Source organism: Hakea prostrata, chromosome 4, assembly GCF_041222555.1.
Source record: "Hakea prostrata isolate BN-2017 chromosome 4, UWA_Hpros_2, whole genome shotgun sequence".
Classification (NCBI taxonomy): Eukaryota; Viridiplantae; Streptophyta; class Magnoliopsida; order Proteales; family Proteaceae; genus Hakea; species Hakea prostrata.
In genome coordinates, this window is record NC_142603.1 from 34,578,774 (window position 1) to 34,594,405 (window position 15,632).

The following is a 15,632-nucleotide window of genomic DNA, read 5'->3' on the forward strand; positions in this document are numbered from 1 at the left end:
GGAATCCTCTTACCACAATATGAATTCTGTATCATAATACAAACCCATGTGCATTTCTTTAGCATACCTACTTGTTGCAAACTAAATTGATCAACAGGTGATGAAGAACCAATTGCCAAGTTCCGATTTGAAGCAGTGCTTAAAATTCTTCGCACATGGCTTCTCTTCATCTTTTGTCTTTGTCGGCCGTGCTGTATGAAGTTCATCATGAAAGAGAATTGAGTGGGGCAATGGGTTTCATGGCTGAGTTCCTTTCGCCTGACCAAGAAATACCATGATGCGAATGGGAAAACTTACTACCGATTGATAATATTTCTGAAACCAACCCCCCCCCCCCCCCAATAAAAAAAAAGAAGAAAGAGGTTATATAGAAAATGAAATGCTGGTGCTAGATCTCTGGCTCTCTTTAATATTAAAAGAAAAGGCAAATGGTTCCAAATACTCATATTCGGCTATCAGGGAGACTTGAAGAACGCAGAATTAGGGAAAGATTTAAAGATGAGAATAAGATTTGAGTTTTTTCTAGGCTAATATGTCATGCTCAAAGATCATCGTCCTCTTCAATGCCCAAGAGCTCGGCCAATTTCCCACTTTGATATGCTTCAAGGGTATCTGAAATCAGAGGGATCAATTAACATTCAGGAAAACAAAACATTCCATTGAACAATTCAGCATCAAAATGAGGATGACAATAAATTTTAAGCCTGGAGTTGAGAAAACTACCATCGGAACCGCCTATGTGCTTTCCATTAATGAAGACCTGAGGAACAGTACGTCTTCCAACCATCTTGCTTAGGATGTCTTGGATATCATGACCATCATCTGTGGAACACAAACTAATTTCATAAAATTTCTTTTCGATATATAACAAACATTATGAAACAAATCTGTTCTAAAAACTTTTACCAATAAAAGAACTGCCCACGCAGGTATAGAAAACCTCAAAATATTTTTTGGCTTGACTGGTGACTCAGACAATGTATCCCTCAGTTGGGGATCAAAATTTTGGGAACACTGTGGGCTGAAACCTAGCTCAAATCCTGAAGTTAGGGGTATGTATTCATCTAACTGTTTCACTAGTCAATTTAAGCTTGAAACTTCTGGAAGCCATAAGTAGGCATCTCTAAAAATAATGGACCTATACATGATTGAAAAACAAACCCGGAATAATGTAGAATAGGATCAACCTTCTAGCAGATTACAATTCTCACTCAACCAACAGTGTCAGCAACATTTATACAATATCTAAAATAGTAATGGGAACTCAAAATCCACTGATAAAATATGTAAACAAATTTCTGGGAATATGTTACACTTTGATGAAGGAATCGAATCCCACATGAAATCCAATAGTTGAATCTTGGTCAATGGATAATTTTTTTTTTTTTTTTTGAAGATTAAAGAGATTTCTAGATCAACATGTAACAATCTTGATTTCTGGTCAAGGACAATAATTAATAAGAATCTGGTCTCAGAACTCCAGAGGGATCCAAACAACTAATTACCATGATCTAACCATTGATCTGAACTGGAGTTGTTGACTGAAGCAGGGAAATCATCCAATAAAGCTGCAAGGTGCTACACTCTCCAATCACCAGCTTTGTTGGACAAGTCAATACCAGGAAAAAGAGGTCACAGATCCTCCTCCCAGTAACACAGGTTACAGAATCAACAAAGCCAAAAACAAATGAGAACAAGAGAAACAGGGGAAAAACATGACACTATAGGAATGGGTTCGTCACAGTAATTGCATCACGGAACACCAACTCAGAATTCCAGAAAAGTTAGTCTTCCTTTTTCTTTGTTTCTTTCTTTTTTCCATCAGACGTCCTCCTTACATTCTGTTTATAAAATAAAGCAAGGAACTGCATTGGAAAACACTCCATGCATGGGGGAGATGGAAGGAAAAAGTAACTAACTCCCAGGTTCTAAAATAATGAAATAAAAGTTACTTTCAAAAGCTAACCCTATAAAGTACACCTAGTTGACTACCAATTATGAAGAAATAGAAGGTAATTAAAATATAAAGCACATGCTTGACTATAAGATCTCAACAGGGACCCTCCTCCACGCAAGAAATGGATGATTTAGACACCAGTGTCGCTAATGCAATTGCAATAAAACAGGGGGAATCCAACTTATGAGCTTGAAACGAAGAATGGACGCAGAAAGGGTATGGGCCTTCAATGGATATAAGGACCATGGAAGACCTTTGGGACATGAAGAGCACCAAGGAAGAAAAAGGTTTGGAGAAGGCGAGGCTGTCGATTAGATGGCCAGAGGCAAAGCAGTGATGTCTAAAATTATCACCAAGAAGGAAGTTCTGGTGAAATCAACGAGGGGTAGTGACACTGATGGAGAGAGGGGCTGTCAGATCAAGAAGAGGGGAAACGATGGCTGTTGACCATGGTGACAACAGTGGAATAGGCTTGTGCCACAAGGTGTTAGGGCAGGGATCCCAAGACTGATCCTTGCTCTGATACCATGAATAAAATGATAGAGAAATAATTAATTATATCTCATGAGAGCACAACCATGTTTTATTACGATGAAGACAAACAGGTAGAACAATACAGGATTAGAAACAACCAAGAAACACCCGTAAACTCATCCAAACACTTTGAATCTCAACAAATTAAATCCTCTTGATACGAGATATCATAGCCGCCATTCATGTACATGAAAGCAAATGGACCCTGAGAATTGAAAATTTAGAGTATCCTGCTCCCGTCAGTGCTTTGATTTGTCTATTTGACAACGAAACACTTCAAAATTATTTCCAGCAGAGGCGTCAAAGGCACAACAAGCATGAACCATCTCCCAAAAGTTCAGCATGTTTTCTTCCCACACTGAGAACAGAAGATTTCATCTACTCCTGGAGTAGAATGCCGTGGGGCCCTCACTTCACCCCAGTGGAAATATTATTAGTGAGTATTCAACTGGAATAAGTGATTTCATATATAGCAGGGCTGATGTTGCATACTGCATCAGAGAAGTTTTCAAGGGTTGGCTGTGAGATCTCTCCATTGTCACTGCAATTCCTACCTATGTTCATCTATCTTCCTTTTAATACCTAATAATTTTATAATTATACCAGTCCATAATAATCCCCATCCTTCCATTTTCCTGTTCTGTTGTGAACAATGAATTTGCCTCCCCAGGTTGACCTTCACCAGCACTCTGGCTACCGGAATCACCGTATCAATTGTCCTCTCCAGGGGTAATCTAGGTATCTCCTAAAACTCACAAATAGTGATCGCCATGGGAGCTCCCAACTCCCCAAAACCCTAGGGCTGCTCCCCCCCCCCCCCCCCAAAATGAATACTAGGTCAGGAACCCCAAAAATTGGGCCCAAAAACTAGACCCAACAAGGCATTCAAAGCTGGCCAAATACCCCTGGGGTATTTTGGTCATTTTTCAAGCCCCCCTTTTAGGCCTGGATATGGATCTTGATGGCATTCCCTTGATCCAAGGGTCAGGATCTATCTTTATTTTTCAGTTTGAGTCAATAGTTTAAGAGTTACAATCCATTTTAAGTTAGTGTTGAGTTATTAGGATAGGGTTCCCTAATTTTAAGAACCTTATCTTAAGGTAGTTCTATTTTTAATTATTTCCTAATTTGGAGTCCAAGTAGTTGAGTTAAGTTGGTAATTGTTTGTGAGTGTGATTTGTTTAGGATAGGGTTCTCTAAGATTAGAAACTTTATCTTACGTAGTGGTTTATTTAGTCAAATTCTAATTAAGTAGTATTGGATCCCAAATAGGTAAGGGAATCCTTATTTGAGTCCCATTCAGTTGTAGAGGCTATAAATAGCCTAGTTCAGTATTGTAAACTTCAAATTTGATGATTAATGAATTGACAGAGTGAAAACTTAGCTTGAGAAGTTGTGGGACTCCCCTAGGAACGCTGTGGCTAGGTAGTAAGAGTGTTCTTTCTTCAATTCTGAGATTTCAGCATATTCTTCAGGCTTCCTACTTCAACTTCAGCAAGAGCAATCATTCACAAGTTTAAACATCCCCAACCCCTTCTCCATCAATCCCCTGCAGTTTCAGCCCCTTCCCCTAGCACTCAAGAGCCTTCCCCCTTCTTCTTCCCACATTTTCAGATTCCACCCCCACTAAGACTCCCTCATTCCAGCCCCAAAACACCCCATTATACCCTCTTTAGGATCACCCAAGCCTGCTAAACAAAGATCTAATCTTATTCTTTGCAAACTGGCCTTGGTTAGTGACTTCTAAAAATTCTGCACTTGATCTTCTACCTTGTGAAGTTGCAGAATTTTCAGAGTAGCTGAATCTGGAGTTCCTGAGTCCTTAGCACTCTACATTGGTTCAGGTTGTTGAAGTATCAATAGGAAACAGATATGGAACTTAACAGCAATCACCCCAGTCCATCCCCAAACCAATCGAACCCTAGTTTTGACCTAGAATTCAAATTTTGAGTTCTAAGTTTGAAGTTCTTAAATTTCAGAACAGTTTTCAGCATTCCAGCAACCTTTAGGCCCTTTTAAAACCCTAGCTGAAACACCTGGAAACCCTAACCATTGCTGGTTCTTATTAAAGAGGATCCTGGATATCCAACCCTAAACCTATGTTGCATCAATTCCCCCACCCACAAAAAAAAAAAAAAAAAAATAAAAAAAAAGTACACCCTAAATCTGAGGGATGCAGTCAGCCCTAATTAGGATCTTAGACCATAAGGCTGTGATCATTCCCCGTTATACTGCGGTTTAATATTGGAGTCGGTTAATCTGAAACCTGATTTAAAATCACTCTCTTTGGGCCCATTTCAGATCGATGGGTCCCCATTGGCTGTAATTGTTTGGTTTGGGTCTTTATTCAATAATGGGTTACATTTTATAATTGTTAACAGAACAATCCATCATTAGGGTCCACTTTTAGGTTTCAATGGGAGTAATTTATGATCTTGGATAATAAGTGACTGACTAGATATATGGAGCCATTTAAGTCATATTGGGCTCTAGTTGTCTCCTGCCAATCTAGGACTACATAATTAAGCTATTGATCCTGGATAGATGTAGGCCCTTCCTAGGTTTCAATGGAGAGACTTGGAAATCTTCAGAACATGAGGAACATGAGCTCCCACAAATTGCTTATTTGAAGGGCCAAAATACCAGCTTTCCTATACAGCCTGCAGCCTAGGAGTAGGAAATGAACTTCCTGCCTGACCAAACTCACTTAATTCTCTCAAACAACCTTTTTATGTTTCCTGACTATGTTTGTTTTCTTTTTATTAATGTTTTATTATTTTTTTGTTTTTGTTGATTTGTTTTTGGTGTGGTTTTTGTCTATCCCTTCGTTGGTGTCTCTTTTGCTCCTTTTCTTTCTTTCTTTTTTTTTTTTGTTCATTTTTTCCCTTTTCTGTCTTGCTCTTTTTTCGCTCTCTTTGGCTCCTTTTCTTGTGCTCTCTTCCTTCTTTTTTGGGTCCGTGCAAAAAATGAGCAAGTGGTGTTTGAAAGCAAGGTAGTGAAAATTGGTGAAATGGGATAGAAATCAACAAACTAGGAAAAACAGTTGGTCTTTCATTTGGTCTGGTATTCTTCGTTTGCACTTTTCATAAATATTTGATTTCATTTCATTTTTAATGCTTCTTTCCATTTCGTCTCTATCTATACATAGCCAAGGAAAAGGTCATCTGGTCAATTAAGTTGTCACATAACTACTAATACAATTATTAAAAATGATACTCATTAAATTGAACCACAAGTTCAACCAGACTCACCTCCCTCTCCAGCCTCCTCACCTGAGTGTACGGCCTCTCCTGGTGCGGGAACCTCAACACTATCGTCTTCCTCAGATATTAACATTCTTTTCAGGGAAGTTTATCAAAGGGTGCATTTCTATTACCCTCATCCTCACCAGAAAAATAAACTCCAAACCTCTAAAAAATTAGAGTAAGAAGTCTACCATATGGGAGGTTTCCATCCCTAAGTCTTGTACCCCTAGCCACCAGGAATCTAATAATAATGTTAGTTAGGGGCAAATGGGGACCAGTGTAAAGACAGTAGACAATGTAGGCAAACATGATTGAAATATGGTGAAATGACCCCCGGATGGGATAATTTTCATGTGGACAATTCTAGTCAATAGCCTGGGGTTGGGACTTGGGAGGAGTGTGTGATAAACCACGATTTTAGGGTTGGGGGATGTGTAATTATTTCCCTAAAATTTGGGCTACCCCAGAATCCTCTCCTTTGGGAACCAGCAAATAAAGATTCAAACCTAGGAATTAGAGATTCTTAACAAACCTATAGGGGAAGGGTCTGATGGTGAAATTTTGATGGATTGAGGGAATTAAGAAGGAAATAAAGTTAGGGTTTAACAAAGAAAGTAAACAGCTGAGCAGGGACTTCGACTGGATGGCATCCTGGAAGGATCTTCAAAGAGACTGCTTTAATTGCTTTCCGATGGTCTTATGTTTCGGTGTAATATGGGATGTGTTAGGGTCTTGTCCAGTAGATATGGGATAAGTTAGGGTTTCAGCAAATCAGTATGGGTTGGTTCTGAAATACCCAGAATTACCCTAGAACTTAAAGGGAACTAGGGAAGTTTGTGGTTGGGTTTAGGGATGGTTTGGAAAAGGAATGGGCTGTTATAGGGTAAAAGGACAGATTCTTTGGAAGATTTCTTGGGATCTTGGTTGGATCTTTGGATCTTGCCTTTCTTTCTTGATCTTTCTTTCTTTCTTTCTTCTCTCCTTTCTTCTTTCTTTTCTTTCTTCCTTCTTCTCTCTTTTCTTCTTTCATTTCTTTCTTTCTTTCTTCTCTCTTCTTTTCTTTCTTTACTTTCTTTCTTTCTTTCATCTCTCTTTTCTTCTTTCTTTTCTTTGTTTCTTTCTTCTTTTAATTCTTTGCTTTTCTGCTCTACTGCTGCCCCAAGATCCAAAAGGGGGAAAGTTGGGGTGAAAAGGGGAGAAAGAGATGGGGCAGCAGTGCCACAGCATTTGGGGAAGGTTGGGGGAGGGTTCTTGGTAGGCTGCGATAGGAGAAGGGTGGGGGTGGGGGTGGGGGCTGTGGGCTAGGGGAGAGAGGGGAAGGGCCGGAATGGGGAGGGGAAGGAATGTACTTACTTGATTAGGGTTTGGATGCTGCTGTGATTGTTGAATTGTTGTTGAAGATGGAAGAGTCTTGCTGAAATTTGAAGAAGATGAACTTTGACACTCGCCGTGGCCCTCCCAAGAGGACCACGACTTAATTTCCCTCAAGACTCTTATTTTATTTCTTTATTCAATTCAGTGTGCCTTACAATGAGGTAGGGTGGGCTATATATATAATATATAGCCTAACAACTAGAGGGAAAAGACTTAAGACTCAATCTTGGAAACATAACTTGGCTCAACTAGAGAATCCTTTATAGACTAGGATCCACTTTACAACTCAATAAAAACAACCACAAATATAAGAAAGAAACTCACAAATAACAATTAATTGTCCAAAAGGAGTCTTAATTTAAAATAGATTCCAGGTAGGACTCAAACTCTAACTGAGACTCTCCGTACTAACTCAATTAGATACGTACTCACAGAAATCAAAGAAAGATTACTGGACCAAAATAATAATCAACAAAAGTAGGAAATGACCAAAATACCCCGGGTAGGGTTTGGCCAGCCCACTAAATGCGCCTACTGGATTGGCATCTGGGGCCCAACTTGCTGGTTCGGCTGGGGGAGGGGGCCCACTTACGTCAATGTTTCAATACGAGCTTCCTGGGAAACCTAGAAGACCACAAACATCAAAGGACTTGCTTATGTTCTGCTCCTATAGGGATATTTTTGTAACTAGCTTTAGGCAAGCAAAAGACCATAAATACCTGACTTAGTGTGGGAAAGATGCTCTAAAGGACAAAGCATAGCTTAATTTTAATCTCAGATATCAGGAGTTACCAGATCAAGGTTTACTCCTCACTAGTAGAGTCAAAGGTGTTAACATTCGCTTCCCCCAAGATGAATTGGCAGAGTGGTTGGGTGTTTCTAATTTGGGTGAAAAGATCTTCTGCTTGCCTAAGCCTAGTTATAAGAGTATACTTATAGAGGCAGAACATAAACAAGTCTTCCGATGTTAACACTTCTCCAAGTATCACGGGAAACTCCTATCCGACATACTCTTGCCAAACCTCAGGCTACTTACTAGAATTGTCCAGATGAACATTATACCATCCACGGGTCAGCTTCACCATGTTACGATCATGCATGCCTACACAGTACACACTATCTATTGTCTTTACACTGGTCAACATCTTCACCTAACTAACATTGTTACTAGATTCATGGTGGCCAGGGGTATAGGACTTAGGGATGGAAACCTCCCCTATGGTAGACTTCTTGCTTTAATTTTTGAGAACTTTGGAGTTGATGTTTTCTGGTGAGGATGAGGGACCTGGAGATGCACCCTTTGATAAAACTTGCCTGAAAAGAATGTTAATATCTGAAGGAAGATGGCAGTATGGAGGTTCCAGAACCAGGAGAGGCTGCACACTTAGGTAAGGAGGCTGGTGAGCGAGGTGAGTCAGCTCCTCCACCACCACCATCATTTCCATCACCATCAGAAGCGTCATCCCGACCAAGGAGAGTCAAGCAAATGGTTAGGAGGCCTCCAAGGAAACCCTTCTACGTTTCTACCTCAAAAAGCTACAGATTCAATGCCTACTAGAGGGGCTTCTTCTCATGCATCCCCTGTCCCACAATCATTGGGGAGAGGTTTGAGGTACAAAGGAGAGAGGGTGAACATGCAGTTGGATCTACACTCCAACAAGCTAGACTCTTTCATGGATCAAGTTACACGGGCTACAAGGATTTGACCTCCTTCCTTCAAACCACCACCTACTAGTTGACTTTGTTTGGATATTTTTATTTTTACTTTTTAGAAATACTTTATATTTTAATTACTAGACTTGTGAATTTTAATTACTAGACTTGTGAAACTAACACTATTACTTCCATTTCAGCTTTTGTTTCCAATTAATTTTTCTTGGATTCTCAATCTAAAACTAGATCATGTACTGGATTTTAGATGACATTGATATTTATATTCTCTTCTATATTCCTCTCTATATACATGCTTCTCCTATGTTTCTTCAAGACTTGCTATAGTCACTACCACGTAGGTATTTTGCAAGTTTTCATGCTGTCCAAGTGGACTCTTCTAAGAACTCACACACCTCTACCCAAATCTAGACTACACTTCTTAACTCTAGAGTCAAGGTTAGGCCACTTGGTTGTTCTTGTAACTCATGGAGAGCATGAGCAACCACACTCTGATACCACTTCTATTATAACCCGATTATGCTCAATCGAAATGCGACACTAGGAAAACTTACTGGTGTACTCCAAATCAAAACCCGGATCAAATTGTTGTATGCTCCCACAAGTTACAAGAATCAACCAAACAAACAAATAGGGTTAGACCAATAATAATAACAAACCATTAAGGGCAAAAAGGGAACTTGTGTTATTTTATTTCCATACCAAATCACTTGTTACAATATATACACAACCACAAAGGCTAGAAGCATCACAAAAAAATATACAAAATGCAATCCCCCATGCAAGTGACACAAAAAAACAAAAATGAAATAACACAAACTTCCATAACACTCTCCTTCACTACGCAAGAACAAAATGTAAGCTATAACTCACAATGATGTTTACAACAACAAAATCTACCATATCACTAGTATCCCAATACGACCTATATTGGCATACTATAGGCACAAACACACCATACACAGTCAAGTCCATGATCAGAAGAAGTGGTACTTCACTAATCCTCAGTATCCGGAATATGCACATATATGTGCCTAGGGGTGAACTCTAGCATAGTACAATCCAACATCTTCAAGTCCAAATGGATCTAAATGGCATTTACAAATAAAAAGAATGAGCTCAACAAAGCTCAACAAGGGGAATATCTAATATGAACGCAAGAATATATCATGATAACATGATGTGCAAACATATTCTCTAACATCCAAATGCCTAGTTCCGTGAGGGGTATGTGCTACTCCAGTCGCAGTGCAATATTCTTCATCACCGAGCATTTCCTTATCACTCCACATAATATCCCTAATATCAAATCATCAAAAGGCCTCCCTTCGCCCATAATAATCACATAATCCGAAAAAGGAACAATCACATATACAAGAATACCACCAGATTGGTTTAATCGAATTTCACCTCTGGACTACTCACATTCCGTCTTGTGCAGCCACATGGTACAAACACTTGGATACTCGAATTTCACCCATACCCCATAGGGATACTAACGTGGCTAGCCAACACCTAATCCCCTATTGGCAAGGGAAGTAGCAAGGGGAGCAACACAAATATACCCCTAGCCATGCATTCTACACATTGATGATCATGTGGGGTTCAAGGTATGTTGTGTGTCCATACCATGGTCATACTACTGACGATGTTGTCAATTCAAATTATATTTTAATAAAATCCATTCATCATACATTATTCTCATACCCATCATCAAGTGATGAGATCAGGAGTGCCATGTTCACTTTCCTAAATCATTATATCCACCATACACTTCCTCCAAAGTCGATCATCACATATCCATGGCATTCCTCACTCCCATCACAATTAGGTATGTACAGGGTGCAGTGTGTCGGCGATATATTGCCGTGTCGCTAGGGGGCGACACGACACCCCCCCAACGACATGACTATTACCTTTTATCAGCGATATATCGCCGAAAAATCCGCGATATATCACCAAAGGTTGATATTTTCAAATGTAGGTGGGATAGTTCGCAAATTTGAGCCAAAGTTCTCCGGTTTCGTGCAGCTGATTATGGAAAAGTCCGGCAAATGAAGTCTCAGAATAAGCTCAAGGATGATGGATGAACATGAACATCAATGGGCGTGTGCATTAGGGTAAGGTGGATTCTGTTGGTGTTAACATAGACCTAGTGAAGTCTTTCAGTGAGGAAGATGAGAAGCTCAAGAACAAGGCAGCTTTGGAAGCTTTCTTAGCTCTTTGCAAGCATTTCATCTGTGAAGGCTGATTATGCTCAGCTTCGGATGGCTCATTCGCCTTACAACCCAGATGGCATTCAAGCTGCGAATGAGCTTGTAGTTTCAGAACTGAAGTGTCTTTCAAAGTTGAAACAATGTTATCTGAAGCAACAGATGGATCCATCTCTGCAGGTAATGCAGTTGTTGGCTGAAATACAAGAACAACAGATAGCCTATTGAAGACTTAGGCTGCGTTTGATTGCAAAGGTGGGGTGGGAAAAAAAAAACATGTGGGCCCCATATGTAGTGGGGTGAGGGAGAAGGAAAGGAAAGGAAAGGGTTTTGTGGAAAAGTGATAGTGGTGGGTCCCACTTTTTACTTTTCCCAACTTTCCCACAAAGTCCCACCAAATATGTGGGGTTTTAAAATGGCTTGGGGTGGGAAAGTTGGGTTGCCACATCACCAAACAAGTTTCCTTGATTCAAGGAAACGTTTCTCTCACTTTCCCACCCCAAGCAACCAAACATCTACCATTTTGGGATTTAAGGGAAAAGTAAAAAATCTACACTTTTTTCAAGAATTTTCCCACCCCTTTTTTCCCACCCCACCTTCATTCCAGCAAACAAACGCAACCTTATGGAATCATGGGTAAGAAGTTTGAGTCACAGTTGAAGCTCAAAGAGTCTAAGATTATCTTGCTTTGGGAGAAACTCAAGGAATCCGATGCGCCGAACAAGCTAATAGAGAGAAAATCAGAAAACTAAACCCAAGCGGTGTCAGTGGTCCCCTCTCTGTTCTTCTTGATGATGTCCACTTATCGAGCTTAAACCCAAATCACTTCATAATGGTGCTCTGCTATGCCAAAAGTCACCCGACATGTTGACCTGTGTTGCCGTGTCGGAGCGTCTCGCCAGCACGGACACGGCGACATAGGTCGACATGTCGGACCTTGGGTATGCATCAATATCAACATTACACATATGCTTATAAATCCACAATATATTACGAATATCATTCATTTCATATGTAAATGCAAGTAATTTAAAATGACATGCCACGCTATGCATCCCCTAATCTCATCAATTCTACACACAATTATGCATGCACATATGACCAAAGGAATATGCATAGGATTTATGATGCATTGAATTCCTATATTCCCACTCATCAATTACATGTTATCATGAAGTTTCCTCGCTTGTTCCCTCTTTCTGGGGACTATTCTCAATTCGTTCAGTACCTAAATCTATGATTGATTACAATCGGCATAACCTTACCCTTACACTCAAAAGGGTCTTACACGGGTCAGTCCTTCACTCATCATGGTTTACTCCTTGTCCTCGATTCTAGGCAGTTCCAGTCTTTCCATTGTTTGTTTGTGGATAAACTTTTAATCTAGAATTCAATTAGGTCACTCCTTCACCATCACGTGGTATTCTTGTGTATATGATTATTCCCTTTTGGGATTATGTGATTATTATAGGCAATAAGAGGTATCTTCATGATTTAATATTAGTGGTATTGTGTGGAGCGATAAGGAAATACCCCAAGATGAAAAATATTACACCACAATTGGAGTAGCACATACCCCTCACGAACCTAGGCATTTGGAAGCTAGAGCATATATCTGCACATCATGTCATCATAATATATTGTTATATTTGTACATAGATATTCCCCTCACGGAGCTTTATTGAGCTCAGTCTTTTTATTTATGAATGCCATTTAGATCCATTTATCTACGACGGGTGTTGTGCCTTCGATGAGGCTAGCGTAGGTTATATGGGGATAAAGATGATATGGTAGATTTTGGTACCGAAGACAACTATGAATTACGGGTTACAATTAGTATGAGCGTATTGAGGTACAATGTAATAGAAGTTTGTGTTATTTCCTTTCTGTTGTTTATGTCACTCATATAGGGGATCACATCTAGCGTATCTTTTTGTGATGCATCCCAACCTTTGAGGTTGGTGTATATAGTATAACAAATGACTTTTCATGGAAATAAAATAACACAAATTTTCCTTTTTGCCCTCAATGGTTTGTTATTATTATTAGTCTAACCCTATTGTTTGTTTTGGTTGTTTCTTGTAACAAGCGGGAGCATACAACAATTTGGTCCTTGTTTGAATAGGAGTAGACAGATAACGTTCCCAATGTCGCATTTCAGTTCAGTGGAATCGGGGTGTGACAGAAGCGGTATCATTGATCTAGTTCAGTTTAGCACATAAAAATAGACCAAGTGCGAGAAACTACAATCCCCCATAGATGTCCCTAACTTCCAACTACCTGACCAGTTAGTATGCTACTTGTAGGATTGCAGTCCTGTGTTAGAAGGCAGCTCTTTGTAATGGAAATAACCGCTTTAAGTTGTAGTACTTCATTGATTTTCATCCATCTTTATTTAATCCTTCGTAGTCTTCAGTTGTGATGGCTCGGGGTTTATGTCTAGAATTAAGAAGTTCTTATTCTAAGAGAATACGTACAGAACAGGGTAGCAATTTCATCTAGAAATCTAGTTATGGTGGACCAACATAACACCATAAAAACTTCATTCAGACCTCAGGCAATGATAGACTAGGAAACAGCTAAAGAACTGGATAGCACCATTGTATGAACATCACACTGTCTCCCAGGGTTACTCATACATTTTACCTTCCCAATAATTAAACTAAATTTACCAGAATCCCTAATGTCATACCATCAAACATGCCTTATGGATGAAACCAAGAGACATATAATTCCTCTCAATTAACAGTAACCAGTACAAGAAGATCAAGCAATCACCTCTCTGATCTAGCTCAACAACATGGGGTGTCTGGTTCAACTCTTTGAAAACAGATTTTGCCCTCATGCAGTACCTGCACATTATTACCATGTTAATCTAAGACCCCAAACAGAAGTTACAGAACAAAGATGATAACAGCAGGACATTCGTTATAATTTACGTGTCAACATGATCCCAGCCAAACAAACAACATGAGCCTATGTATTAGCAGTATCAACAGGTACAAGATGATGAAAGATGCACATTTAAGTAGTTAACAGTTGAAAAATAAGGAATGAATTGATTAATTGGCCTTTAGATTGTAATTGGCTACAACAATCCCAATACTAACTGATTTGATATGACTGGTTCATGCCAAGAAAATCAAGTTGCTAAATTTTCAAATACAAGGGCGACTCTAGGGTCTTGGACTGGTTTCAAATTAACCTGATCCATTCTGAATTGGAAACTGCAGGGAAGGATTCAATCCATGTTTCCATGTTCGGAGACACAGCATACTAAACAGCTTTAACATCCTATTGAACAATTGCAGCTTAACGAGAGTAACAAAAGAACACCACAAGAGGCTCGAACTAAGAAATAAGCCCTGTGAGTGATATCTGGAAATACACTTACTAGATTAGGATTTCAAATCAGACTAAAAGAGATCAAACAAAAAAGACAAAGAGGGAAATCCATTACGAAGAATGGCTCTAGCTGACCAACAAAAATACTAGGATGCCCAAGAATGTTCGACAACCAATAAGCCCTTCACCCAGAAACTAAAATACCACCAAGAATAGAGTCATCAACTGACATCAAAAAAATGAAATAAAACCAAGCAATAGTCTGTTGGAACCAACAAGCCTCTCCATTCGCATTGCTCTCGACCCAAGGAACAGAAACGACCATTTGAAGACAACCCAAGCTTTCCATCTCCATTAAATTTCTTTTAACAATTAAACCCAAGTACCACTGGAGTACTAAAATTCAAAACCAACGATAAATGACTCGCATAAAGTCCTAGATCTCTTAAAATTTAACGCCCTAATCACCAGTTGGTGGGGGGGGGGGAATTCAAAATGATTTCTTACAACAGAATACATGCAAAAGCAAATACACAAACGCAGGCAGAAATCCGGTTGGAGAGACTAAACCTAGATTTCGTACAGTATTAAACATTAAAAACTAATTATCATTGTAAACAATATACATTAGCATATTCAAATACATAAACAGTGAGAGAGAGATCAAATTTAATGGGCTTAAAACACAGATTCTTGCAGAATTAAAAACCCCAAAAGCTAAATTTCATGATAGACATTCATTATGTAAAGAAGAACCACGGACACTAACTGATAAACAGAATGCAAGAGAGAGAAAGAGAGATTACGGGCAGTAAGACTTGGAGAAAACGACAATGTTATGCGAAGAAATGGTTTTCTTCACGAAGGTTGACACAGATGCAGAAGCAGAGACAGACGATGTACAGATGGAAGCCACAAAAATCGATAACAAGGCAACACCACCATTAATCCTCCAAGCCATTGCAGAAGGTGTTTTCCAATTTTTCCCTTCCAAAACACCTACGGCTATACCCCATCTCTGTCCGTCTCTTCCCTATATCGAAAACCACCTACCTGACCACAGGTCCAAGCCGCCAAATCATTCGATCCTGGCCAACCCGTCCAATTCGACCGGTTCATGTGTCGGAAAGTAATTGGGAAAGTTGTATGATTTGCTACTTTCAGAATTTTCTTTACAAAAACAATTACCCAATATTTCAATTAATCAAATCTAATCAAAACACTGATTTTTCTTTTTTTTGTAGAATCAAAACAATGATTTTTCATCCCTTATGCTCTTCAAACTAATCTTTC

The 15,632-nt window shown here is 39.4% G+C and overlaps 1 protein-coding gene across 1 annotated transcript; it reads right to left on the minus strand.

The window, feature by feature from the left end:
* Window positions 1–340: 340 nt before the first annotated feature.
* On the minus strand, window positions 341–15,332 carry LOC149018727 (glutaredoxin-C8-like). Its single transcript, XM_089152880.1, has 4 exons — window positions 15,146–15,332; window positions 13,773–13,846; window positions 724–822; window positions 341–612 (listed from the first exon to the last, which is right to left on the minus strand). Exons 1-4 carry the CDS (start codon window positions 15,298–15,300, stop codon window positions 542–544), a joined length of 399 nt encoding a protein of 132 aa, XP_089009006.1. The 5' UTR covers window positions 15,301–15,332; the 3' UTR covers window positions 341–541.
* Window positions 15,333–15,632: the final 300 nt, after the last annotated feature.

Bases quoted from the DNA above. Each gene is read 5' to 3' on its own strand.
- LOC149018727 (XM_089152880.1), bottom strand. From the start codon at position 15,300: ATGGCTTGGAGGATTAATGGTGGTGTTGCCTTGTTATCGATTTTTGTG. The intron at 823-13,772 runs GTGATTGCTTGA...TGTGTTCCACAG, and splicing joins TGTTGAGCTAGATCAGAGAG to ATGATGGTCATGATATCCAA. The intron at 613-723 runs GTAGTTTTCTCA...CTCTGATTTCAG, and splicing joins GCACATAGGCGGTTCCGATG to ATACCCTTGAAGCATATCAA.